Raw genomic sequence first — 26,991 nt, 5'->3', positions numbered from 1 at the left:
TTGGTGGCAAGGTGGAGGAAAAACTAAGCAATCACAGTGTTTGTTGAAAATAAATGGACAGTTTAATAACCTTTGTTTGTTTGTTTTTGTTTAAAGTGGAATAAAACCAGCCATTTTTTGCCAGTACACTAAGAAAAGCCAAAACAGAAGGAATGGACAACTATATAAATGCATTAACTCGCTAGAGAGAGGAGTGGGGGTCAGGAGGGAAGGGACTGAGATGTTAGGAAGGAGGAAGTGAGGGGAAGAGTGGAATGAAGAAAGAAAGATAAGAGGCGAATGTCGACTCTAGGAGACGTTAATTTATTTGGTGGTTCTGGATAAAAACCCTCCCCGCGTGCTATAAGACTAGACTGGCCAGTGGTTTTTAGTTGCTGGCCTGCAATGGAGTGCCGTGATCGAGGGAGGGTGACAGGGATGGATTAAATGGTGGGGGTGAAAGAGTAGTTTTCTGGGGGGGTCCTCCTCTCATATCTGTTTTTAATATTTGTCTGAAGGGCAGGTACTATTCATGCTGTTGGTTATACAGAAGGGAAGTCGGGAGGCTGGGACTGAAAAAGTGGGACGAGGGAATGAACGGGTCGTTTATGTGTACGAAGAGGAGGAAGTAGAGAAGAAAGAGGAAGAGAGATAAAAGGAGGAGGAGGAAGAGGAAGAAGAGTGTGGGGATGGGTTAACAGTGAAGTGCGCTCTAGTTCTCTCCATCGCCGGCCTCACCCTCATCTCCCTGGTTTTCCGATGTCCACAGCTGCAGAGAGAGAGAGAAAGAGAGAGAGAGACATCTTTCAGTGTCGTCTTCCAGACTGCGAGGTACAAAAGAAGGTTTGAGCATCTTCAAACACTCAGCGTGAGCATCTCTAACAAGTGTTTCGTGATGCTGTCGAGATATTTTTGGTAGTCCATCTTCATCTGCTTTTATTTTCACCATTTCTCCTCCAGTCCAGTTCACTCCAACTCCACTTCCCAGAAAGCTTTTCAACAACCAGGAGTGAATATACTGCAGCAGAATAGCTGCTACATATAAATACACAGATCTGCAAGGGGGAAACGTACAAGTCCTGATTCGGTGCAGCTCAGGAGCAGGAATCTATTCAGTGCAATCTTTTTGTCATTATTACGGTTTTAGAAATCCCTGTGTCAAGCTCCCCTCATGATAATAACAGTTCAAGGGCAAAAACAGAGTCATAAAGAACAGCATTCTTTACTGAAGGCAAAAACATTTACTTCTGAGTTTTGTGGCTGCCAAGAATTGTTCTATTATTACACTTAATTGTAGCTTCTTGAAAGAACCACAGTATTAGGGCTCATTCAAGTACACTTGAGGTGCTTAAAAATGCACTAACACCAGCTGCAACGAGTTGATGACCAATTGATAATGAAAGAGCCACTCCCAAACTTAAAGGGTGACCTTTGAGGTGGTTTTCCCTTTGTGATAAATATAAATGGTGAATCTTCTAATTAAACATGGCCAGCGTTTCAAATAACGAGGTTTGGTATGTAAGAGTAATCCCTATAAAGAAAAAGCTCAGGCGCCAGGCTGCTATAAACACTCAGAGTGGTTCTCTTGGAGATCTGTACTGATGTCGAAGAGAGTGGATACCCGTTATCGGATCATCTGAGGCAGTGTTTCCCAACCACTTGAAAATGATGAGGTGTGCTGTGGAAGATTATTTGGTTCCACCTGATTAGTACTCTAAGCGATCAGCGTGAGTAACGGGCAGAACAATTACATTCTTCCTCTAGAGGGCAGTACAACGATCTGCTAAGGATACGTTCACACTGCAGGTCTTGATGCTCAATTCCGATTTTTTGATCAAATCCGATTTTTTTTGTCTGCTCGTTCACACTGCAAATAAAATGCGACAGCAAACGTCCTCCAGTGTGGACGCTCAAAGTGGCCCGCATGCGCGAAAGAAGATGTAACACACAACGCGCTCTGTTTAGACCCAGAGTAAACAGTATTGTTTGACTGATGGCCCTTAATATAAAGACTTCGGACTTCACGTTTCCCAATTTTTGCTTAAGTTATTTTGTTATTTACATAATAATGTAGATAAACTAATAATTATCCTTATTGCTGTTTAAGAGAGGAGCGGTGCTTCAAAGGATAGTTGCAGATTTCTGTCAGAATCTGCAGATTATACAGTACAAATAAAATGTTCACGTTGTCTTCCCAACAGTTTCACTGACATCTACACTGGATGGCCAGGAAGCGTTCGTGATGTCTTCTCCAGTGCTGATAATTAGCGTCTGTCTTGTGTCAGTGATGTAAAAGACGGATTTAATGCAACTTGACCGTTCAAACAGCAGTCTCTTTCTAAAACATCGGGTATGTATCGGATTCAGTACCACATACGAAAGTGACCCAAATCGGATTTGAAAATATCGGATTTGTGCCGTTCACACTGTCATAGCATGATCGGATATGGGTCGCATAGGGTCAAAAAAAAAAAAATCTGATTTGATGCGCTTTCGCCTCCAGTGTGAACGTAGCCTAAGTGGGTTGCCAACTGCCAGCAAAACAAGACGACGGAGAACAAATGACATAATAGTCATGCTGTGAACGCAGCGCTTAACAGCAACAGATAAATATTTGAAAAGAGAAAGTACCCGGGTCCTGGAAGAAATTTAGCCCAGATGAAGGCCATAGCCTGAGTAGTGGTCCACAAAACAAAACCAAAAAAAAAAAAAAAAAAAAAAAAAAGGATACTGGGGACATGTCAAGCCAAGTCCACTATACCTGGTACACGGGGAAAATTATGAATATGCTTTCTGTGGCATCTTTGTTTGGTGGTGTACCGTGTGATTTTTGTAATGTCAAATATGTGCCGTGGCTTCAAAAGGTTGGGAAACACTGCTCTGAGGCACACATCTACATTTCACTGTGTGTTATACTTGTATAACTATGCATGTGACAAATAAAGAACCTTGAACCATCTCTGGCTAGTAACACAGAAGCTCACCTTCTGTTTGCATGGGGCAGACAATTGGAAAAACTTTAACTTAAAGAGAGGAGCTAAAGCAGCTTGTTTTAGACAGAAAATGAACTGAAGGTCTGAACCAGGGGTGTCGACCTCCAGGCCTTGAGGGCTGGTGTCCTGCAGGTTTTAGATCTCACCCTGGGTCAACACACCTGAATCAAATGATTAGTTCATTACCAGGCTTCTGGAGAACCTCAAGACATACTGAGGAGGTAATTTAGCTTTTTGAATCAGCCGTGTTGGATCAAGGACACATCTAAAACCTGCAGGACACCAACCCTCGAGGCCTGGAGTTCGACAGCTGTGGTCTGAACCAAGGCCCAGTATTTAAGAAAAAATAAAATAAAATAAATAAATAACAGCTCAGATCAACATACATGACACCATTTGATTTTGTTTTCATATATATTTTGATCTCATCCTTATCGTTTATTTCTTTTATTTTTAACCCATTTCCTTCAATTGCAGATTTACAATTATTTTTGGATATTTCTGCAACTATTGAATCCTAAAAATAATCCTTTGAAATAAAAATTTGGTTGTACACTAACCAGCCACAATATTAAAGCCACAAAGTCTCATTTCCCACTAATCCTTGTTCTGGGAAAACCTTGGGTCCTGGCATTCATCTCAGAATGACGCTGATAGGCACTTACCCACCTAAATATTACTGCAGACCAAGCACACCTCTCATGGAAAGGGTACTCTGACAAGAGGAGGAGAAGGAGAAGAAGCAGCAAAAACTGCCCGAGGAACACGACAAAGAGAGAGTCCAGTTCCACTAAGCATCTTCAGGATGAACTAGAACAAACCCGGATCTACGGAGACCCCACCGCCCGACCCACAGGACCCAGAGGATAAGCTGCCAACCTCTCAGATACCGCAGGACAACCTCATGTCCATGTTCCAATGGTTCAGAGTTGTTTTAGTGGCACGAAGCAGCCCTAAACAATAGGTAGCAGGTAGTTTTAATGTTGTGGCTGATTGGTATATCACTTAAAACACAGAGTGGGCAGAAATGCCGGATTAGCGATGCACTGATCAGATACAAACACAAAAACTGGACCGGATATCTGTGATAGAGAGCCAATTCATCCAACCAGCTCTATGCTCCTCTATTTATCCTGTGGCTTGGTCTCATTTATTCATTTGCTCAATTTAAATTAAAAAAAAAAAAAAAAAAAAAGACCAAACAAACAAAAACTTAGTAAATTTACTTGTTCAAGGGGAGCCTGGTTCCGTGTTAAAAATAAGAAGAGGTACAATCAATACCAGTGTTAATTATCCGTTTTCCTAACTGTGAGGAAGAGGCTGTAGCAGGCGATCCAGCCAGCGTATCAGATCGGAACTACAAACACTTGATTGGTGCATCCCTGGTAAGCGTGACTCTTATAAGTTTAAAAGAGAACAAGCAATGCTGTAGTATGTGTATTGTGCACACAAATATACTTCAGCATTTTTATTTGTGGATTCTAGACGGCCAAGCTTAAAGACTTAAATTTGCTGGCTGATGTGCAACAGTCAGCAATGTGTAAACGTTGCTGCATATGAATGAAAAACAATTCCACTCAACATATTCTTCTAATCATCAGTATCCTGCTGGCAGGTAGCATTAAATTAATGCAGCCTGTGAGTCTGTGATCATGGTAATATGATGAATCAGTCATCGACACTGTTGTTCTTCGCCATCGGATCCTGGCAGAAGAAAAGAGAGTAGAGCAAAACCTTGGCAAGTGGCTGCAAGCTGCATATCGGTGCTGTGTGCTCGGTTGTTGGCCAACACATAAAAAAAAATGTGAAACAGGATTTAATGGCAGCTGGAGTTGAAACACTGATGTGAACTCTGATTTGCATTCTTGAGCTTTAGCAGAGTTTTGTCCCAACCATACCCAACAGGAAACCCGATATAACAGTGTCTGTGAATCACATCGCATTTATGTTTTACACTCAACAATTACAAGTTGTGCCACTCTCCTCTAAGAGACCTTTAATTATTTCTAATTCTAATCCTGAAACTCATCGAGTTTCAGTAACGACACCTGTTCACAGGTATACTCACAGTGAGGTTGTCCCTTAGTAGCTGCATGATCAGCGTGCTGTCTTTGTACGAGTCCTCGTTCAAGGTGTCGAGCTCGGCGATTGCCTCATCGAAAGCCTGCAGGGAGAAGTTCACTGGTTAATTTCCTTCTGAAAACTTGTTTTCACTGAGACAAGCTTAAAAAACAAAACAAAAACCCCCCCCAAAAAAACATGTATGAATTACAGCTATATGAAAGATATAGCATATCCAAATTGAGGACAGCTCTTTAATATTAGCTCCAATAAATCGCACTGGACCAAATTGAACTTGACTCAACGGTGTTTCATGGACAGGTGTGAGCCATTTCTCTGATGCTTCTTTGATCCATTAAGCAAGTAAAACATCTGCAGTTGCCAATTGTGATATTTGGAAGCTGTTGCTATGAACCAACAACGTGCTGAAAGCAGCTGTCAAAATAAACAAATCCACTGAAAGATAGCTGGGACACAAATGTAAAGAAACTGATCACAACCATGGTGGATGATCACAGGATCGTTTCAATCATTTCAATAGCAAAAAACACCTTTCATACCAAAAAGCCAACTATAGAAAACTCTCCAGAAGGTAGACATTTCATTATCCCAGTCAAAAAAATAAGGAAAAGACCACAAAGGAGAAAATACAGAGGTTTGTAGACCATTGCCCTGTAGAGTACAGGAAGCACACACCCAGCCGCAGATATCGTGGACGAGTGGTTGTTTTTGTTATTTAAAGTTCACTTGAAGTCTGCTGTGGGCGTCTGCATGGAGCCTCATGCTCAGCGTTTGATTAAATTGTGTCAGTCCGACCCAAGCAAACCTAAAAAAGCCAGGCAAGTTCTGGAAGAGTGCAGACGAGTGAAGCAGAGATAACCTGTACCACAGGCGGAAAGAGAAGAATCCACATTCTGAACGATCGCACACTTGGACGCTAGACCTTCTGCTCAGATTCAGCCCAATGCAGCAAAGTTTGACTGTTGTGTGCTAAGCAATACACAATGGGTGGACAATGACCCAAAGCATACTTCAAAAGCAACTCAGGAGAAAGAAGGGGAATACTGTGTAAATGGCTGACTGAGAGTAAAGGCCCGAAAAGGATCATAAAAGAGGAAACCCAGTGCTGATGGAGTCATTGGTTCCATATTTTAGCCCCCAATTCTTCAACTGTGAATTAAATCAGCTGATAATCTGCATTTCAACTGCATCCTGATTATTAGTTTTCAAAATAACAGTGGTATATAGAGCAAAATTTGGTTTTAGCAGTAAATGGCTGTATTTGTCTGGGAGGAAGAGCTCAGGAGCTGGTGAGACTCCATGTGTCTTATGACTGTTAAATGACAGACTGTTCAGTGGAGGAAGGACCACCTGTCTAATCTGCATTTCAATAAAAACGGCAAAAATGCAAATTCAGCCATCGTACATGAGTAAATAAAGTGTTAAAGACCAACCTGCTTAGCCAAAGAGCAGGCCTGCTCGGGCGAGTTGAGGATTTCGTAGTAGAAGACGGAGAAGTTGAGGGCTAGGCCCAGCCGGATGGGGTGTGTTGGCTGCATTTCCTTCTTGCTGATGTCGAAGGCATCCTGGTAGGCCATCTGAGAGTTCTCCACCGTATCTTCACAACACAAATGACCAGTTATCACGTGCTGTGTGAAAAGGTAAACAATCTTTCCCATTTAAATATATCAGAGGTTCGTTCAGACTACTTACTCTTCTTTGAGTCCCCAGAGGCCACCTCTGACAGGTATCTAAAGTAGTCTCCTTTCATTTTGAGGTAGAACACCTTGCTCTCCGCTTGAGATGCGTTGGGAATGAGGAATTTGTCGAGCAGGCTCTGAAACAGACAGATGACAAGTTTTTTTTCCATTTTGCACTTAGACATTACAGGTTGAGTATTACATAAAGACACACGAGTGGAAAGTAAACAAACACCTTGAACACAGAGGGTTTTGCTAATATTTCTCAGTCTATTTGCATTACGGCCTTTGCTAAAGCCAAACATGTGATGAATACAAACACCATTACCAACAGCTAAAGAGTAAACACCCGAACCTCAATTACACTCATTTAATTGACTCTCCCATCCTACACATTTAAATAATGGATGGAGGCAGTCCTTTGGCAATCACTAACAGCATCAAGCTGCCAGACGCTTCTTTACACGTGCTTGTCGAATAGCTTTAGAAATTCACTACCCCCATCCACACCTTTCAAATGCAGGATTACTGGTAACTGTATCTGACCATTTCCTGATGGCTACCTGTGCTTCTGCTGATCCCACCATTCCAGGTGTGTGTGTAGATAGATTTTCTGTTGAAGACAGCTTCTCTTTTTAGTTAAAAATTACTGCTAATGTTTGAAAACTGTAAAGCCTTTAAAAAGTTTGACTTGTCTGAATACATCAAAAGGTCTACTTCTCTCAACACCCGTACTTTCGCTCATTTTTATCCAGTAGATTTATTTTAAGAACACTGCTATTCCTTAATATGCATGGTATATTACTGAGCTATGATGTTTTTCCCCACTAGCTGTCATATACTGTACTGCTACAAATGCGAATGTTCAAAGTGCTCAAAGTTTCCATGATGAGGTCAGTGTTTGGACAAGTAATCATGTGAGCCAAATGCTCAACTTCACTTCGGTTTTTTCCTCTCGCCTCTGTGTGATCTCAATAAAAGCGGCAATCTCCCACCCTCATACGATCGCCACCACTCTGGTAGTGAGTACAGAAGCCCCGCCCACCTGATGTTCAAACCTATTTATGAGGAGAAGCCAATCAGAATCAGGAGGAGGAGAGCTAGACCAGCTGGAGTCAAAAAGAAGAGGATGAAATGAGGGTAACACGGATGGGGATTATTTTGAGCTGGAAATCCTGCGAAGCCATTCTACTAAAGCATGAGAAAAAAAAAAAAAGTGGAGCTAGATATGGGCATGGTGGGTGTAATTAATTGTGTTTTCTGTATTATCACATATATAAGACTCCTCTGTGCGAAAGAAATAAAGCCGTGTCCCAGTGCCTTGGGCCACCTGCTTATTAATGTGTTCTTTGTCTGAAAAGAAGAGAAAGCCAGGTTTGCTGCCGGGGTGACACCAACTTCAAGCATGTGTGTCACGGTTCATACCGCTGTTGCTGTCCTCATCTGATCGTTTAAAGAAGGGTTTTACTCTGACCATGTGATAGCTCTCACTTTACCCCAGAGCCTCTTCCTCACTGAGGTCAGCTTTGTTTCAGTGATTACAATGATTCTGTTTTAATCTGCTGACTCCAGTAACCTGTCCTGGGAATGTCATGTAGACATGATATAGGGGCGGTAGCCATTTTAACTTTAGTCACTTGCACTCGGCGCTTTGACTTCTGAGCGAATACAGCGAGGAAATGCCTACATGTGATCCTGAGCTGATAACTTCGAGATGACAGAGCAACTAAAGAATGATTTGCCTCTTTTAAGTAGTTCCTGTAAAAGGAAAAAAAAAGTCACAAAACTGAATTTAAAAAAAATAAATAAATAAGCTGATTTTCCAGTAAGTGTTTTTCTTCTGGCGCTCCAACTAAAACTGAGCAGTGACTGTGGATAAGTTCAGCATCAAAAACAAAATGAAGAACAACATGTAATTTTTGGCAAGCCTTTGGCTATTGATGACTTTGCACAAGGTTAGCGAGTGCTCCGTCTATTCCGCATTTCAAGTTTGCAGCACGCCCGTCCACTCCCCACAGCAGTTGCTAAATCAGGTTACCTACGTTTTATTTTAGCAACAAATACACCTAATTTTAAAATGCAGAATTCATATTTCAGCTTACAACAAAACACTACTCTTGGAGAGCCAATATGATGCGATATGATGATCCAGTGGTACGCTGTTCTAGGTCAGGGTTACTGACATATTTTTCCATCCCGTGGATGCATCAAAGCTCTCCCCTTCCAAGCTTCCTGCTGCTTTAAGGACAGCATGTCTCTACCCATCCTTTTCTCCCATCATTCCTACAGCACCACATCACTGCGGAGGCTTGAAGATGGTTTGACCTTGAAGATATTATTAGAAGTCTGCTCATGCGCTAAAAAATTTGAGCTGCTTTGACCTTGAGCAATTTATGTTCTAGCCTTGTCAGGACCTGACAGTGAGGCCTAAGTCATATTTATTGCTACAAGTGTTTAAAAACAAAAAACAACTGTAATTTCTCACAACACTTTAACAGCTCCTTTAAAGTGACACTTGAACAGCTGAGTAAGGCCTTTATTTATACAGGAAGCTTCACCGAAAGTACTTTCCAGTTGAGGCAAAAGTATTAACGTTCCAAGTGTTTGAAAATGAAAACAAATGAGGATACTTGAAGCCTATGAGGTCACTTCAGGTTCAGACACAATTACTGTATTTTCCTTCAGCCATCCTTTATCTGAAGTCTGCACTAACAATAAATTATGAGGTTGGAGTGTGATGGAAACATAACTCACTCTGGGCTGCTGAAACAACATCAGCAGTTGGCTTATACCCAGTATATTGGGTTGATTCTGTTTGGTACAATTTCACAGGTCACTTTTGTTATTATATGCACTTTGGTTGTTATAAATTATATTTAAGAAGTGGGACAAGCCGTAACTTGAAAAAAATAGATAAATTAATAAATGTTATTCCAGTTCGTTTGCCTAAAAAGTAAAAGATGCTGGGAGGAAACAAATCCCTCTGGTGTTACATCAGGAAGGGCATCCAGTGTAAAAACTGCCAAATCAAACATGTGGAGCTACCTGCTGGGAGCAGCCAAAAGTATCTTCTGTGTTTGCTCTTTTACAGGCACCATATGGACTGTCGTTCAACTGATTCACATCGTTCAGCTTGATGGTTTTGAACCAAAATGACCCAGAATTCGGTAATTGTATTCATTGACATTATCACGAGGAAGATTTCCTGCATGTATACTAGGGGTGCAACGATACATGTATCGATATCGAACCGTTCAATACAGTGCTTTCGGTTCAGTACGCATATGTATCGAACAATACTAAAATTTTTTATTTATTTTATCAACTTTTCTTCTGACGATGCTGTCTGTGTTGAGAGCTCAGTGGATCTGCGTTCGCCTACTCCGCCTAGGCTGCACTGTCGAGCGCAGATCCACTGAGCGCAGCACAAACTAGCAAGACAGAAGCTAAGCTCGTTGCAACATGGCAAATTGAACCTCCCCCACCCTCATTCAGATCTGGCGTTTGGAACTATTTTGGTCTTCGTGTGAAGTATGACCCTGAAGGTAAGCGCGCCATGGACAAAAGTAAAACAGTATGTCGGATGTGCCACGCAATGCTCAATTACATTGGTGGGAACTACTGCGTTAGTGCAGTTTGCTGGTTAAGGTGTTGACGCCATCCAGCCCCACGCACGGGGTGATCCGCGGTAGCTCGTTAACGGAGATTTGCCGTGTTGTGGCGTTAACGTCATTTCAGATTAACGCTGACAGCACTAGTGGGAACACAACGAATATGACTGCACATTTACACCGACATCATCCTAGTGCAAAGACAAGCGGAAGCAGACAAAAACAACAAGCACGCATGCTACAAACTTTACCCGAGTCATTTAGACAGCCGTTAGCACATGATTCTCCTTATGGGGACCTGATATGTTTAATATGCTGCTGAGAATATAGCCCAGAAGAAGCGTATAGTATAGCTTTTATTTTGGAAAGAGCCATTTCTCTGTAATAAACTCTCTTTTCCAAAGATGAGTGATTTCTCAATCAGATATTTATATTTGTTTCAGCAACATTACATTTAAAAACTGTACTTTTGAATTAAAATATATATTTATAATTTTAATAAATGACTAAAAAGGCATGAACATTTTTTGTATCGAAAAAAAAAATCGAACCGTGACACCAAAGTATCGAACCGAACCGTGAATTTTCTGTATCGTTGCACCCCTAACATATACAGGTAACTGCTGTATAAAAGCACACTTGCTCATTGGAAGAGTGACTCTACTGAAACGGGCAGTATTCAAGTGCACTAGTAGTGACACAGCATTACATCCAATGATACAGCATAAGTCAAATGTAAGCACAAAAGTAAGCAGTTAGTGTTTTCCCTGGAAATTTGAAGTATCACATAACTGTTTGAATATTTAGCTTGACGGAATTTTGCCTCAAGCGGCGAAACATTTCCTCCATACTTGGCAAAGTGTGGTGGTTTGCTGGAAGTGGTAAAAAGTACATGTAGTACCTTAAAAAAAAGCATCATCAGAAACTGATACACAACTCTTGCTTTTAGACATGCTTGGGCTTGTCTCGTCGTTGAACTCGAGGGACTGTAAACTCAAGGCATTGTTATAGCAATGATAGTGCTATATAGCCTTTTTATGTCACGTAAAAATTTGTACCGGTATTATCATGTACGATATGATGTGGCACAACCCTACAGCATTAAATTAGCACACTAATGACCTTCATTCTTGTCGTGAACGTTCATAAGGCATTTTACCACGATTACTTGCAAGTACTTTATCTGAGAAACACTTTGCATAGCTCCCTGGGATTGTGCAGGACCATGATGTCTTTGCGCAGTGGTCAAGAGTTTCAGAAGAAAGAAACACGCAGTAACTGATATGAAGCTGCCTGGCTAAACATTTATGCATAACTTTTTCACACAAGATCATAAAAATAATCTTGTGCAAGAACAAAGTCCATGTGAGATTCAAGAAGGGTGTCTAGTCAATGGGGTTACCGCTCAATATTAATTTGCTGGGAGTACGCACGGTTACTGTCACTTGGCACTGCAGTATTAACAGCACTGCTAAATGGGCAAGCTGTGTCATCTTAAGAACAATGGGGGGGTAATACACAGCTTAATCTGCCCACACCATCCCCCCTTTGGAGCACACGTGCGCGTGCACAGCTTCTTCTATAGAAAAGTGAACACAAATAAAATTAATCAAATGTGCCAAGTGGGGCAGCAAAGCAAAAAACCGAGAAGAAAATTAAAGCTTTGTTTGGCAGCTCTCTCAACAGCTGCCAGCTACGTTATTACCGGTACCATCTCCACAAGTAGCACCATGTGACAGCCAGAAGGGATCAACTACAGTGTGCCTTCCTTCACCATCTTCTGCCTTCTCTTAAGTATTGCCGTTCCTTCTATCATCACAACCATCCATTTTCTCCTTTCTTTCACTGTTCCTTCACAACTCCTCGTCCCCCACCCTCCTCCTCTCTGCCCCACTCTTGTTCATACCAGCACGTCATTGCAGATTTCTTGAAGTTCACCCTCGATCTTCACGCGGTAATCACGGGCCATCTGCTGTTTCTTCTCGTTCCCCTCCGTCTTCTGCTCGATGCTGGAGATGACGCGCCAGGATGAACGGCGTGCCCCCACCTATTAGCAAAGACAATGCAAACCAGAAGGAGTCACATTAAAAAACAGCATCTTACTGCATCTGATCTACAACTAAATGAGAATGAATTTAAGTATATCTAAGGTTTATTCGGGGCCACAATGCACCTTTGATTAAAGCATTACCATACATAACAGATGCCTGTGCATTTTCTTGATATGTTGGGTTTCAATCTGCACATTGTGGCGTGTATTTGCTCTTCTGAAGAAGTGACTATCAGGCTGCAGCACAGGCTGATATCTGCACAGAGTATGCTGAATCTGAAGCAGATGCTGATTGCCCATCAACTGATGCGGGCATCTGAGTAACCATGATTAAAAATGCAAATATTCAGGGTTGATTTTGGATAGTTTTGGTACATAGTTGGACATCAACAGCTGCAACAAATCATCAGGGCACAAAGTCATTAATGTCATTCTAAAATGTTAGAAATCACAAGTCTTTTTAATCACAGCATCAAAACTGATGAGCTGAAATGAGATTACTGAAAATAAATTAGATGAATAATGCTAATAATACTGCTTTTTCTTTTTTGCTTTTCATTTCCATTTATCCCACCTTCATTGTCTTGTATCGTTTTATTAATTAATATCTTTTTTCCAAGTCTGTCACTGAATAACAGTTCACAAAATTAACTGCAAAACCAGACGAAACCAGTCTGAACTGCAGTGTTTTATTTCCTACGTCCGAACTAAACACATATATACTATCCACTTTGCTGCAGTTGCTGTTGAAGCAGGCAAAATCAACTGAACTGTGTACTACTTGGTGCAGGCAAGCTTTAAGAAAAACCCCAATGATAAACAGAGCGGCAGTGCAGGAAAGCCTCTGGCTGTTCTTACATAATTTGTGCTTCAAACTTCAAAATCTTTACAGAAAAAAAATAAAAACCACTAAATGTAAAATGCACAGCTAAGAACAGTCTTAGAGCTGAACGAGTTGGCATTTTAGTGACTGATTCGTGCCAAGATGGACTACACTATGGCTATGCTGAACTTCAAAAATATTCGGCCACCCAAAACTTTTACAGTAAAGGTTTCCAAATAAATCTCTGAGAATGATTTAAAAACAGAGGACTGAAGGGAGGGACTCGTTTATAGCTGACATAGGTGCTATAAATGTATTGTTATCGCTGAGCTGTGAAAGCGCTCTTTCTGCTTTTAAGATCATATGGGGTCAAAGAACACTTTCCTTGTATAATGTGCTGTGGTGACAAACTAAACATGAGAACAAAGAGACTCCTCTATAAAGTCATAACACAGAATTTTATGGTTCCTTTTGCAAAAGATGACAGATTTTTACTTCAAAAGAATTCATTAACACTACGAGTGTAATGTCTCCAGAAAATGATACAATCTGTCAAATTAATCCATTATTATCGGCATTTTAGTTTTGAATATCGCAGTTACAATCACAATTAATTTGGTCAGTACAGTATTTTGGTGATTACTCAACACCATATATCATATAACTTGGAAAGACCAAGGCTATTATTTGAACTGTGAGTCGTAGGAGAATAAATAACAAAAAAATAAATAAAAATTGAAATTTGAAGTGAACAAGCCTCATGGTCAGGAGTACATCTGGGCTTTTAGCTACAAACCTTTACTATCAAAAGATCAAATTTTGAAGAATTTTGACAAAATATTAATTTTCATTTTCACTGCAGAGCAGGAGCAGATCAAATATACTTGTAATCCAACAGTGTTGCCAGTGAAAACAAATCTCAGCATATACACTGTTAAATTCTCAATTTCCTATGCTTATCCAGCATAGATAAGTGATAAGGATAAAAAGGAAAACCATTAATCATTCCTATAGTCATCTAGCTTTTCATTGAAATCACAGGTCACCACTGATGATGGGCAGTGGCAGGTTTGCAACCTCTGTAATAATAAGGGGGATCCAAAAAAATAAAGCTATTTTTAAAGTGACATTTTCCTATCAATAATAAGAGCAAAATCGTATCAACCTTTCAGTTAGCTGAATTTATAATAGTATACTCATTGTAAATGACCTCTCACGGCCCACCCGTAATACTTTCACAGCTCACCAGGGGGCCGTGGCCGACACTTTGGGAGTCACGGATCTACAGGTTTGCGGGGAGAAGAAGAATATCAAAACGACCCACGCACAAATGATAAGACTGATAGCATACCACGTTCTTGTAGGCGACAGAGAGCAGGTTGCGCTCCTCGTTGCTGAGCTCTGCGCCCTGCTCTGTCACAGCCTTCATGGCAGCCGCCATGTCGTCATAGCGCTCGGCCTGCTCTGCCAGCTTGGCTTTCTGCACCAGGTCGCTCTTATCCATCTTTTAGACTGCAAGAAGAAGGAGACCAGAGTTAGGACTTCACCGCTGCAGCTCTTCATCTATGACCAGAAATGGGCAGCGAAACTATACAGAGATAGAGAGCTTGTGAGAAACAGGTGTGGAAATCAGCGCTTTTAATAAGAGCAGAACATATCGAAGAAGCTGAAAGAAATAGCAGATGTGATAGCTAGAATACTGCACTTGCAGGTGCCACTTTGCAAGAAAACAGGAACGTGTAAAAAGCTGGTCAACCCACTAGCAAAGAGAATCCACATCATCGCACTTAGCGCATCCTAACGTCACATACGAGAGTGTTGGATATACTGGCAAAGACTTAATAAAATGTCTCATAAAATGTCAAAACCTCAATTGCAGCGAAATGGCTGCTCCCCGTTATTTCATCCCCGAGGGCTGCTCTACTCTCCAGATGAATCTGTAGGTCTAAGTAGGCCACATCATCGCCTTTTATATCTACACCATCACACTTTGGATTTGCCACAATGAGCTTTAAGCACTTAACCATTACACATTTAAACTGCTAAGGAAAACACGACTACACCATCACGGCAACAGTAAAATGTACAAACACATTTATACACAAAGCAGCCTTAGCTGCTACAGTTTTAGCTCCGTCAGCAGTTATCTACCAGAGGGAAATTCAAAACTACCTCTCTTTTCAGTTTTAGCATCCTTGGAGCTTACCTGACCTCTCACCTCGCTGTGAAAGAGGGTTTCCCTATGGAGGGCAAAGAAAATATGAGCTATGATAAATGCCACAAGCAGAGGACTTTTATTTACTGTACTTCTCTCACATTTCCCACCATAAATAAAACCAAATCTGAGATTTACAAGTTATTTTTTGACAGATCTGATGTCATTAACACATCATTAAAATGGTTTCAAATTCATTCTGAACCAAGTTCTAGTCTAATAAGAGAATTACTGTCATTAATTCAATATCAAAGATGAAAGCAGGCCACAAAAACAGACATCTGAATTTATTCGGTTATTCTGAGCTGTTTTCTGCTTAACACTGGCTTTTATGTCAACTGCTCAGATTTTAAATTAAAGAGCAGGTTGTAAAGTATCTTTAGATCTGGTGCCTATAAAACATTTTTAGCACTCACTTGGACTTTTTCATGTGTTTTTCCAACAATGACTCACTGAAGATACAATTAGGCCTTGCTGTCAACAATTCGGCCTGTCGAGTCGACTTCTAGTCGACACAGTTTTGGCACCGATTTCAGTCTGGAACTGTCGATCAACATTTCAAATCAGCACAGATCCTATTTCTCCCCAACATTCTCAAACTGTGGCATGTTTCTGTGGTTAGTAATTTTCTGGTAACTGCCACAGTTTATTCATCAGATAGAGATTACCATTCTAGGAGATTTGTTTTAAGCGTGCGTGGACATATTTTTGAATTCTTTCTTCTGGTCAAAAGCAATTCTCCCAAGACAGTTCCATTTCACGAGTAACACCGGTTTTTGTGCGGTAAAAAAGACATTCCTGTGTAAAGTAGCGCCAATGCTGGGTTGTTAGTGGGTTTCCATACACTAACTGTATGCTTCAAATACTTAACACAACAGCTCTGACTTTTTTTTTTGGACGGGGAGGGCATAGGATACCTTGTGCTTTGGGGGTGGTCCTGCTGGAAGACCCAATTCCTGTTTGTGGACAGATTTCCTCAGATTCCTCTGTTCCAATTGAAAACTCATTGTTCCATTAGGATTTAATTTAGCGGCCGCATCCTTCGGAGGCCGCATTTGTAGGCCAATTACATTACAGCGACGCGGCGAAGCCTGTCCAAATTCGAAGACTCCCCCAAATGCGTCCCCAGATTTGAAGGATGGGTCGGGTTTATCCTTCGTGGCCCAACCTATCCCAGAATTCATAGCACGGCTCAGCCAATTCCAGTTTTCAACAATGGCGGCAGCTGCTTAGTTTTAATATTACTCTTATTACTCTTTCTGGGTCACAAAATAAACTGTTAACATATTTTCAGGCGAGAATGTAGCTGTGCAAACTTCTGCTCGGTTTATCAAGACATCACATATTTGCAAAGGTGCTCCGACTTTTTCGGAGACGTCTGTTATCCACCAGCTCGATAGCTAGAGGCTCACTAGAGCCGGCGAGAACAGCGAACTCCCGGCACATCATTTTCAAACCCCCGAGGTCTTTCACTTCAGGTTAAACGTGATATATAAGTTGCTCAGATAATTTAAAAATGTTATTGTTTGGCTTTTTCAGAGTTTTATTTGTTCCTCAGTAAATTGGTTTGGCTGAGACTAACGTTACGCAAGTTTTTACACAGCTGAATAAATGTCAAACAGAGAACTGATTAAACAGAAGTGTGAAATGATAGAGAATTTAGTCCAGTGTCCTGTCATTTTACATAGAAAGAACAGACGGCCGAGTTTATTAAACTTCGAGACAATCTGCAAATTTCATTAAAAGTTTAATAAACTATCATCTTGTCTTTATTTTTAGTTAGCACATACCTTAAACAGTTCAAGCTGTAAGCTAATGATAGTTATATAAGAGCAGATGCTGCTGGTGCAATAAGCTGTAGTTTTACGTCCAATAGACGCATGATCTGATTAGTCGACTAATCGCAAAAATAATAGGTGACTAGTCGACTATCAAAATAATCGTTTGTGGCAGCCCTACTTTTACAGGTTACGTTTTTATGTTCCTTCTTCTCTGTCTCTCAATAGTCAAAAAAAAAAAAAAAACCTAAACAAAAAAAAGAAATAAAAAAAACAAGTCTTTGTGGTTCATCCACGGGGGCTTTAGCAAACTCTTAGACAGCAACAGAGCAGTTTTTGGGCAGAAGTAGCTTCCTCAATGCATCCCAATGAGGAAAAGTGCAAAGCATTGTTGTTCAGCTTTCTTCTGTGAAGTCTTCTGGTGAACAAAACAAGACGACGACTTTGGTAGACTAGAAGCTAGTCTTTGTTCGTTTCTGACGTCTATTAAACTCAGTGTCTCATGCTCCTAACAATCAGAGTACTTCTAACGATGCTCGATTTCTTTTTATAATAATCTTATGGAATATATAAATATAAATCCTGGGTTTGAAAAAAAGCACCCAAAGATAAAGTTCCTTTAACCTGAATTCCTTCTAATGACCAGCAGGAGGCGACTGGTCCAGCTGCAAAAAGAAGTCCAGTTGTGTACACGCTCATGGGTAACTGACCTTTCAGCTTGCCAGATCAGTGACTTCAATAAAAACTTTCCCGATGAGTTTAGATTCTCAATCACTAGCTACAAGACCATTCTAAAACAGGATAATATCAATTTTGCAAATTACCATCCCCACTGGTGTCAAAAAGGAAGACAAGGCAGGGCACCTTAGAGCTCGCCTACCTTGTGATTCATGAAAAGGTCACGCAACCAATTTCACATCTACCCCTCGATCCCAAGATTTGGTTTCAAAAACGCTTAGCTCAAGGCTTCACTGACTGCTGGGTGACATCGAGGCTACATGCATCTTGTACGGGGAATTATATATCCTTCCAATAATATGTTGTGAAGATCAGACTTTGAAAGACGCTCATTACTGACGCAAAACTGGGCCCCCACACCTGGTTCAAACCTCATTGACTGAAAACATTTAACTCAGATTTAACCTTTAAATTAACCGCTATTCTCCAACAGGTTCACATAGTCACATACAAAAATATGTTGTTTAATTTTGAATCTTTCCTCCTTTGATAAATGCCTAGGTATAGTATTTCTCATTTATTTTAACTGGCTTTTTCTAGTTAGTTTTGAAATGTGTAACCAAAAGAAAAAAAAAATAAATTCTTGAGAATTCTTTGGCCATATATATGCAAATGTGTCCAAAAATGTCTATTAGCTTTAGAATTAAGCCATAAAATACAGACATTTTTGGTACAGTGATTTTAGCAGTTCTTCCAGTGGTACAAGGTATTATGTCATTTTGGTTTTTTCCCCAGCAGTGACTCTCACTTCTTCAGGCCAACCCTACTGCTGAACTGCGACTGGTAAAGCACATGACAATAGAGGACACTGTGTACACAGAAGCTATCTCAGCAATCTAAACAAGTAGCGCCTTCAAAGTTCCAGGTAGCCTGCCTTACTAGTTCTCTTTTCACATGAGGAATGACATTGTTTTAAGAACAGTGTGTTGTCACAGCAAAGGACACTTGAGGTTGTCTTCTACTAATAAGTATTTTCTTTATATAAAAAAAAAAAAAAAAAAATAGCAAGAAAGAAAGAAAATAACCCAGTTGGGGCAACATTCTGTGTACTTTTTTCAAATCTTAATCTATGATATTAAAAACATGTAACAGTTTACCTCACTGCCACCAGAGGGTGCTGAGGCATTTGTGGAAACAAATAGCCCTCTTTTACTTCTACATTTAAGTGGTTTAGTTGCTTTAACGCTTTCCCTAATTTAATTCACTCCGATCAATATGCAGATTTCTTTGCACACTCAGTCATTTTAATTGTTTATGTTTAAGAATAAGCACAAACAATTATGCATAAGGAAGCATTTTAGGTTTTTGTTAGCATTTTTTTTTGTTGAATGGAGCTCAGATTCCAGGAAAAAAAAAAAAAAAAAAAAAGGTATTTTATGTTTATTAGTCAACCAAACAGTAAGTCAATTTGTTTCCTATTAAACTTACAAACTGTAATAAATAATAATATTTTAAAAAATGACTAGCGTGAGGCGCTAACACTTGTATTTTAGTTGTAAGCAATCATAACTGCCAGTCTGAAAATTGGTATTTGTTAATAAATGAAAGGCATCTGCCAAAAAACACACTTAAAGCCTAAATACAGTATCTAGGAAATGTATAATATAATCTATAGGGATGATTTAAAAGAAAATTCAATACCAGATTCTTATCTTTACAACAACTACTGTGAAAATATGAAAGGAATGAGTACCTCTAAACGTCACAGCAGGAGAGCGGACAAATCTAACAAACCTTCAGCTATTCATTCACAACTAAACGGCCACTCCTATTCTTCTGCTGAGTAATTAAAGGCCTCTTGACAGGGAGCGCACCAACAGCACGTATCGAGCGCCAATTCAAAGGCTAACAAGCAGAAATCAATTATCTGCTGATGCTGAGCACAGTTCCATTAGTTTTCCAAAAAAAAAAAAAAAAAAAAAAAAAAAAAAAAAGTGAGACCATTATGATCATTATAAATTCAGAAACCCATTCAGTCCATTATCAGGACACTTGTTGAAGGAAAAATGTGATCCCTCTAGATTCACCAGCGTTTTGTCGAGGCTGACACATGGGTAATATAATTGTATAATTGTTTTACATTGGCAAATCCCACTTTAACCAACATCAGAATATATGACGACTGGTGTTTTAAGTGTGAAATCCATACAAAAAACTTTGAATGTTTTTAATAAAAATATGTATTCAAATGGCATTCAAAAGTTAAGCCAAAGGAGCTGCAACATTTTGCAGAGTGGGTCCTGACAGGGTTGCCGTATTAAGGCAAAAAATAATAATCATGAATATTTGAGTTAACTATACTCTTACTATAATCTTAATTGTCTAATAGTTATTTATAACAGAAATCATTCATTTATAACAGGATTTGTGCAACTTTAAATATAATTATAATTTTTATAAAAAGGTTAACAATGTCAGGGACACAGGATCATCTCGTGGGAAGCTGAACACCAGTCACCTCCAGGCTGTAGTGTCTACACGCCTGAGATTGTACACAGGAAGAGGTAGCCAAGGCTGCAGTGGATTCTGAGGACTTTCATGGTTTGTGGAGCGACGGCGAGTTGAAGTCGATGACAAACCGACAATTCGATAGCATGCTGGCAAAAGCTTACAAGTTTAGAGAGTCAAACCCTGCATACAACAAAAGGTTCACCTGCACAAACGTTTTAGAACTTTCATATCATCTCGATGGTCACCCAGTCTTCTTGGCTGAATTTGATCTAAACAGTGATTTTAGGGTTTTAGGGTGGGGCAAAAAGCAAACAAGGTCAAACTTGTTTTTGATTTATAATAAAAGACAAAACAAGAGCCTCATAGCAGAATTTTTTTTTTATCCTAATTATCACAAAACCAAAATCATAATTGATATATAAAACTGATGAATTAATGTTCATCACTGATGGTGGTCACAGAAACACATGATTTAGGTGGTGACAGTGTTTGGCAGGGTGAAGTCCCCCACCACCACCACCTATCATTACCAAATCTCCTATTCAGGTGCCAGATGCTGATGTACTTGTATTAACACGCACCACAGGAAAGCAACTTTATTTTTTTGATGAGACACCAGGACACAGACTGCAGTATTGGTTCCTGGCTATTATTTTGTTTAATGTGTTTCGAACATAATGCATATTAACAAAAGTAATGTTAACTTCATAATTCATCAAAATTTGATTCAAGACACCAGTTTTGCTCAGTGGTTTGAGCAGGCAACCATATCCCAGGACCCAGGTTCGTGTCCAATCCAAGACCCTTTGCTGATGTCTTCCTCCACTCCTGTTTAATCTTCACTGTACTCTCCAATAACACTGATAAAACTAAAATACTAATAGTAGAATTTAAGATATAACATTGAAATGATTTGATTCTGTTAAGAATGTAGGGTTCTGAAAACAACTTGGGTTTTGTAGCGATTGTCATGGGAACTGGATACAATGTCTGATATTATAGACATTTTATTAAAACCAATTAATTAAAAATAATATAAAAAATAGGACAATTTTTGTTCTTGTTTAGGAAGATGTGAGGATCATTTCTGTACCAGGTGTGTCAAACATGGTTCATTACTGTTTGATTGTGTGTAGAAACGATACTCCTACCTAACAAGGCGTGTCATTATTATTATTTTTTATATATACAAAGGATAGATATTATGTAATGGCTTGCATTACCTACAAACACTAAAACGGGGCTCCGCCTCAATTTAATTGCCAGGTCTATCGTGCATCGTAATTCACACAGCTGTGTTATGACATATTAGCACGAGTTAGCACTTAGCATTAGGTAAAATGCCGCTGGTCGCGATTACAAGCGCATTAATGACGCATTGCTTTACCGCCATAGCGAGCTACACATCGGCTTGACATTGATCCAACTCAGTCCAAGCTACAATCGTCTGGCACACGACCAACGTGCTTTGCATTTGCCGTGCTGTTATTGAACCACCTAGCTAAACAATTATCGTTAAAAAAATAAAAAATAAAAAAAATCGAGGGACACCATCTTCAGCTTTGGACCGACACACGCCCAACCGAGTAAAATCCATAATCTCGACAAAAAGAGTCTGACACGGACGTTTTTAAAAACGGCCTCGGGGCACGAATACTGAGGTAACAGCGCTGAGTCGGCCTGCTAGCAGTTACGCCCTCCTTGTCGCATTCCCCTGCGGAATTTTAAGATGGAGAGCTAGATTACCGCCAGCTAGCATGGAAGCTAAACAGTACGGCTGCTTACTGGCTTTAATGGTTAGCCTAGCCCGCTAAGGGGATCTGACCCAGTTCAGTCTGAACGCCGACGAGGTTACACCAAAACCGGTAGCCAAATAATCTACGTAGTTTAATGTTTAATTAGTTCTATGTCTTCACTATCCTAATCGAGCTACATAAAATCGAAAGATCTTGAAATTAAGTCGAATTTGAGGGGAGACTCCCAAGGAATATGGAGGGTGGGTTAGCTTCCATATCGTTTCACTACGGCATGACGGAGTTCGTTTAAAGACAATCCATAATCGCGATGTCTTTTCCAGTCCATGCTGCGAATAATGAGGCCAGATATTACGATCGTCATATGGCAGATAGCGTCTGCGGTTTAGTTTGTCGCTAGCCGCGGCGCCATGTAGCTAGCACTGACTGCTAAAATGTCTGAGCTCTCGCGACGGCTGGGGTTGCTAAGCTGTCAAAATGGCCAAACTTGGTGCCGCTTCCCCCCCTTTCACGGGACCGCGGATCGCGCATGCATCGATCTCATTCTGGGCCTTCAAAATTAAAGATCAGTGGTATAATAACTGCATAGAGAGCAGAGGCAACCGCTCATATGTGTTTTATGGATTATTTCTCGTTATCCGGCCACATTCTCGGCCTAAACCCTCGCCCCCAGCCCCAGACCACAATAGGCACCTTCCGCCGCAGAGGCAGGCAATGGGGCTACCACTCGGACTGCTCCTCTCCACGAAAGACTGTGTTTACACTGTCTATAAGACGATAATCGAGTAATATGCTGGTGAACTCACATTTAAGATGTACTAGGAATCCCGATTTTATTCTCTCAACGATGTGAGTTTGTCAAGCCGTCCTCCGCTCGCTGCTCAGGGTATTCAGGGCAGTACCACTTCCGCCTGCTCTGACACTTCCGCTTCCTCTTAACCCCACCCCTCCCCCCGCCAGTATCCACGGCAACCGCGCCAGGGGGTTTCCTAAGCATCTTGCGAGGGGCTTTGACGTCAGGAGGGCCATGGCAACCGCTACAGGATGACGTGCGTCGGTCTCCGTGGCAACTGTCTCCCTGAGGCTGCTGCTGTCGTATCTGAGTTCGCCGTCGTGTCAGCTGACACAGCTCTGTGTGGGTTACACTGATTTATTTATTTATTTTTATTATTTTCAAGCATTTATACTTTGTAACAAGGAGTCCTGTTTCTTTCAGTACACCACCCACACAGCAGTAGATCATCAGGTATACTGTTCATCTACTTTTACTATATATTTTATCCGCAATATATATAAAAAATGTCAAGATGAAGGCTATATGTCTTCAATATCTTCTTCATTCATTCATTGATGGCTTAACCTCTATCACCAGTCAATAAACTGTCTCAAAGGATCAACATATGGCCCATCAAACCCAAGGAAGGTGAAACTGAAAAATGAAACCAATGCACAAGTTCCACAAAATACAGTTCTGTTAATAGCCACACGCATTCAAATCAGGTTATTTTTCTCATAGTTAGCAGATAATACAGCATTGTTTTTAATCATTTCTGATCAGATATCCAAATCTTTATAAGCCATATCAGTTTTTTTTTTCAGACATATTGGGTCGACATTTAAATTTGAAAAATAAGTGAGATTCCATGATTAAAAGCAAACCTTAATTCCACTATCGGTAAAAATAAAATTGATAGAGCAAACAGTAACAGTTATTCTATTTTACAAAATAATCCCAAAAAATTGAATAGCTGATTTCAAAGGAATAATTCAGTTTTTGGAAGAATTCTGTTAACAACCATGGAAAGGATCTCAAGATTAACTGGACCAATATACACTTTAACTGTATCAAACAAAACTATTAAAAAAAACAAAAAAAACAAATTCACTATAATTTACTTGGAATAATAAACAACATTGCATTTGAAAAAGCAACAAAATTGGTAGAAATGAGAGGTGATTAATTTTTTGAAGTAATGGTAATAAAGTAAAGTAACATCAGCGACGGTTTAGTATTCCAGTTTATCTTTTTCAAAAAGCTTATTTTAACCCCTTAAAGTTGCCATTCAAGTTATCTGATAAATGCTTTATAAGCACAGTTTGGCTCCACATAATACTTCAATCTGCATATATAAACAATATATTATATAGAAAATATAGTGATTATTACAGATTGAAGTATGTCAAGATGTCAAGATCACTATATATTCTATATAATATATTGTTTATATAGAATATATAGCAATTATTGCAGATTGAAGTATTATATGGAGCGTATTGTTTTTATATTCTGTTATTATCGTTTACTGCTTGTATTATTTGATGAACATGTTTGTTAACAATTATAACAACAATTGTAACTTTGCTCTTCTCCGTGAACTGCTAACAGACCAACATCAGCACATGTAAGACTATCCCAGTGAGCATACATATTGAGCACTATGCCCCCATCTGACAACTGATGCTTTATTCAGGTTGACAGGCAATTTTTAGCTTCCCACGAATGACCAACAGACTACCAAGCTGAACTACAGTTTCTCTATTAATACCCACACAGTCCCATGTTAAGATGCCCAAAGCAGCCATTAAAGAAGACATAAATATGTTTACCAGCTGGTACAAGCATCTGCTTACAGAAAAAACAAATAGAATATGAATCAAAAAATGATTCACATTATATACTACATACATTTTACCTTAGTCCTTAATTTTGGATAGTAATCATTTCACTTTTGTAAAAAGTGTTTAAGAACTGCATTTCCAGTATAAATGGTGAAACGATCTTTGATCAGCTTAACAAAATACATGTTTTTTTGTTTTTTTGTTTTAATGGAAAAAATATTTATTGACAGCAGACTGGTTCCCTAGTGCTTGAGACCAATAAACTATTAGTCAGCAGTAAACTGATGTTTCATAGAGTGTGAATCATCAATATGTGACATCATCACTGACAACTACAGCTTGGATGTGCATAACTGTAATATCTGCATGTAACAGATCTGGTGCTTTGCAGTTATTTTCCTGATCAGGCTCATGGTATACAGTTCATGCTGGGGAGAGCAGAATTCAAATGCTAAAATAAAGAAATTGGAAACTAATGTAGAACGACATTCATCAATGTCTGCATCATGTTTCATGCAATTTTAGCTGACATTTTATTGATATTTACTCAGATCCCAAATTTGGGAGCTGTTATTGCTGAGACATTAAAAATGTTAGAAAAGTAGCAAAATTACTGCGATACTAGGTGTCTGGGAACTACAGCCAATTTTGTGTCTGTCAAAAACATTTTAACCTGCCTGAGGAGCCAGATAAGAAGTCAGGTCATTACTTTAGTCAGGATGAATTTTTCTCTGGGAATCTTTAATATGCCTGCAAACTTTTACTGCAGCTGTCATTTATGAGTTTGAGCCAAGGATGCTGTCATCTTCCTAACAGCTTTGCTAAAAGTTCTACTATACATATTGCTTAGACATTTTAATTTAGAATATGGTTATAGGCTAAATGATTTAATATTAATTTAATAATATTATAATGACAATACAATATAGTAACATAAAATATAGTGAAAATATAGTAAATTAAAATGTTTTTGTATTATCATACATAGTGTAATGCATTATGATATCTATGGTAAATGAAACTAGCAAGTTGCTGGAAACAGCACTCGGACTCCCAGTAACTTACTTCAAATATACAATGGATTTATTTATTTTTTTACAGTGCCCTTTGTCCAAATGAGGAGGCAAAATAATAATAATAATAATAAAATAATTGTAAAGAGAACCAGCAGCTCTTGTAATCTAGTTGATAAAGTGTTAAGAATTTCAACTGACTTATATTATTTTGTAAAAAGATATTCATACAGAGAGTTTTTAGACATCTTAATTTTCTTCTAATTACTAAGCTTCTGGAGTTTGGCATACAGAAAGTTTATGAGTTAATGAGTTTGCCAATCATTTAAGCCATCAAGTTACAAGTATGTCATGGTCCAGGATGAGGGTCTTGGTTGAAGGAGCGTTTTCTCTGGGTCCAGGTTGAGTTGGGCTCCTCCCTTTGGGCGGAGTCAGGTTCTTGCCTCTTACCAAACTCAAATGTTTTTTTATCCTCCGTCAATCAAGGAGCAGCATTGAAGGATCAGCTTGAGCCTGCAGAGGTAAATTGGATCCCCATGGTTGCACTGCAGCATCTAGTTGTCCCTTGCACTTGTTGTGCTGTCTCTCTGTCTCGAGTTCTTCTCGGCCTTGGTCCACAATTTGCAACTCACCTGTTTACTCACTTGGCTTTCCAACACTGGTCTGCTCGGTCTTGCAATCCCAACTCAAAGACAAACCTCTGGAACCACACCTGCCTGCCCTCCTGCATCTCACGTTCCCTTGGCCTCAGGAAAGGATCAGAACGGACAAAGGAACTAGAGCCCTCTTTTCATCTTGAACCCTCAGCTCCCACTGTTCTATTAAAAGAGGTATTAAAAGACCCAGTAAAATGGTGTAAACACATAAGACATTTATTTTTGTATGTTTCTGTAGTTTGAGTTGATCAAACATCAACTGCAGGGACAGATGCTATGCTTAAAAAATGTATTGATATAGCACATTTATAAAAACAAAAACAGTTAAAACAGAAAAAGATGCAGATCAGATGTGGATAATAAATACCAATAAAGAATCAGTTCACATTAAAAGAAATATAAGATTATAAGCAGAAAACAGAAGAATATTACAGAGAACATCATATGTAAGAACATTAAAAAATATATTCAAAGACAATTTTGCAAGCCTTATTTCCTAAAGTGTTGTTTCAAAGTTTTGTCCATGGTGTTTCAAGGTTTCTGCAGTAAA

At 39.5% G+C, this 26,991-nt stretch overlaps 1 protein-coding gene across 1 annotated transcript; it reads right to left on the bottom strand.

Annotated features, from left to right (window-relative positions):
• Positions 1-39: 39 nt before the first annotated feature.
• On the bottom strand, positions 40-23,127 carry ywhaba (tyrosine 3-monooxygenase/tryptophan 5-monooxygenase activation protein, beta polypeptide a). The gene is made up of 7 exons (XM_026167310.2): positions 22,960-23,127; positions 14,569-14,729; positions 12,251-12,391; positions 6,747-6,870; positions 6,488-6,651; positions 5,041-5,136; positions 40-748 (listed from the first exon to the last, which is right to left on the bottom strand). The coding sequence occupies exons 2-7, from the start codon at positions 14,719-14,721 to the stop codon at positions 692-694; spliced, it is 735 nt and encodes a 244-aa protein (XP_026023095.1). The 5' UTR covers positions 14,722-14,729; positions 22,960-23,127; the 3' UTR covers positions 40-691.
• Between the last annotated feature and the right edge of the window lie 3,864 nt (positions 23,128-26,991).

This window comes from Astatotilapia calliptera, chromosome 5 (assembly GCF_964374335.1).
Source record: "Astatotilapia calliptera chromosome 5, fAstCal68.1, whole genome shotgun sequence".
Lineage (NCBI taxonomy): Eukaryota > Metazoa > Chordata > Actinopteri > Cichliformes > Cichlidae > Astatotilapia > Astatotilapia calliptera.
The sequence above is the reverse complement of the archived record's forward strand: the minus strand, read 5'-3'. Positions and strand labels throughout refer to the sequence as shown.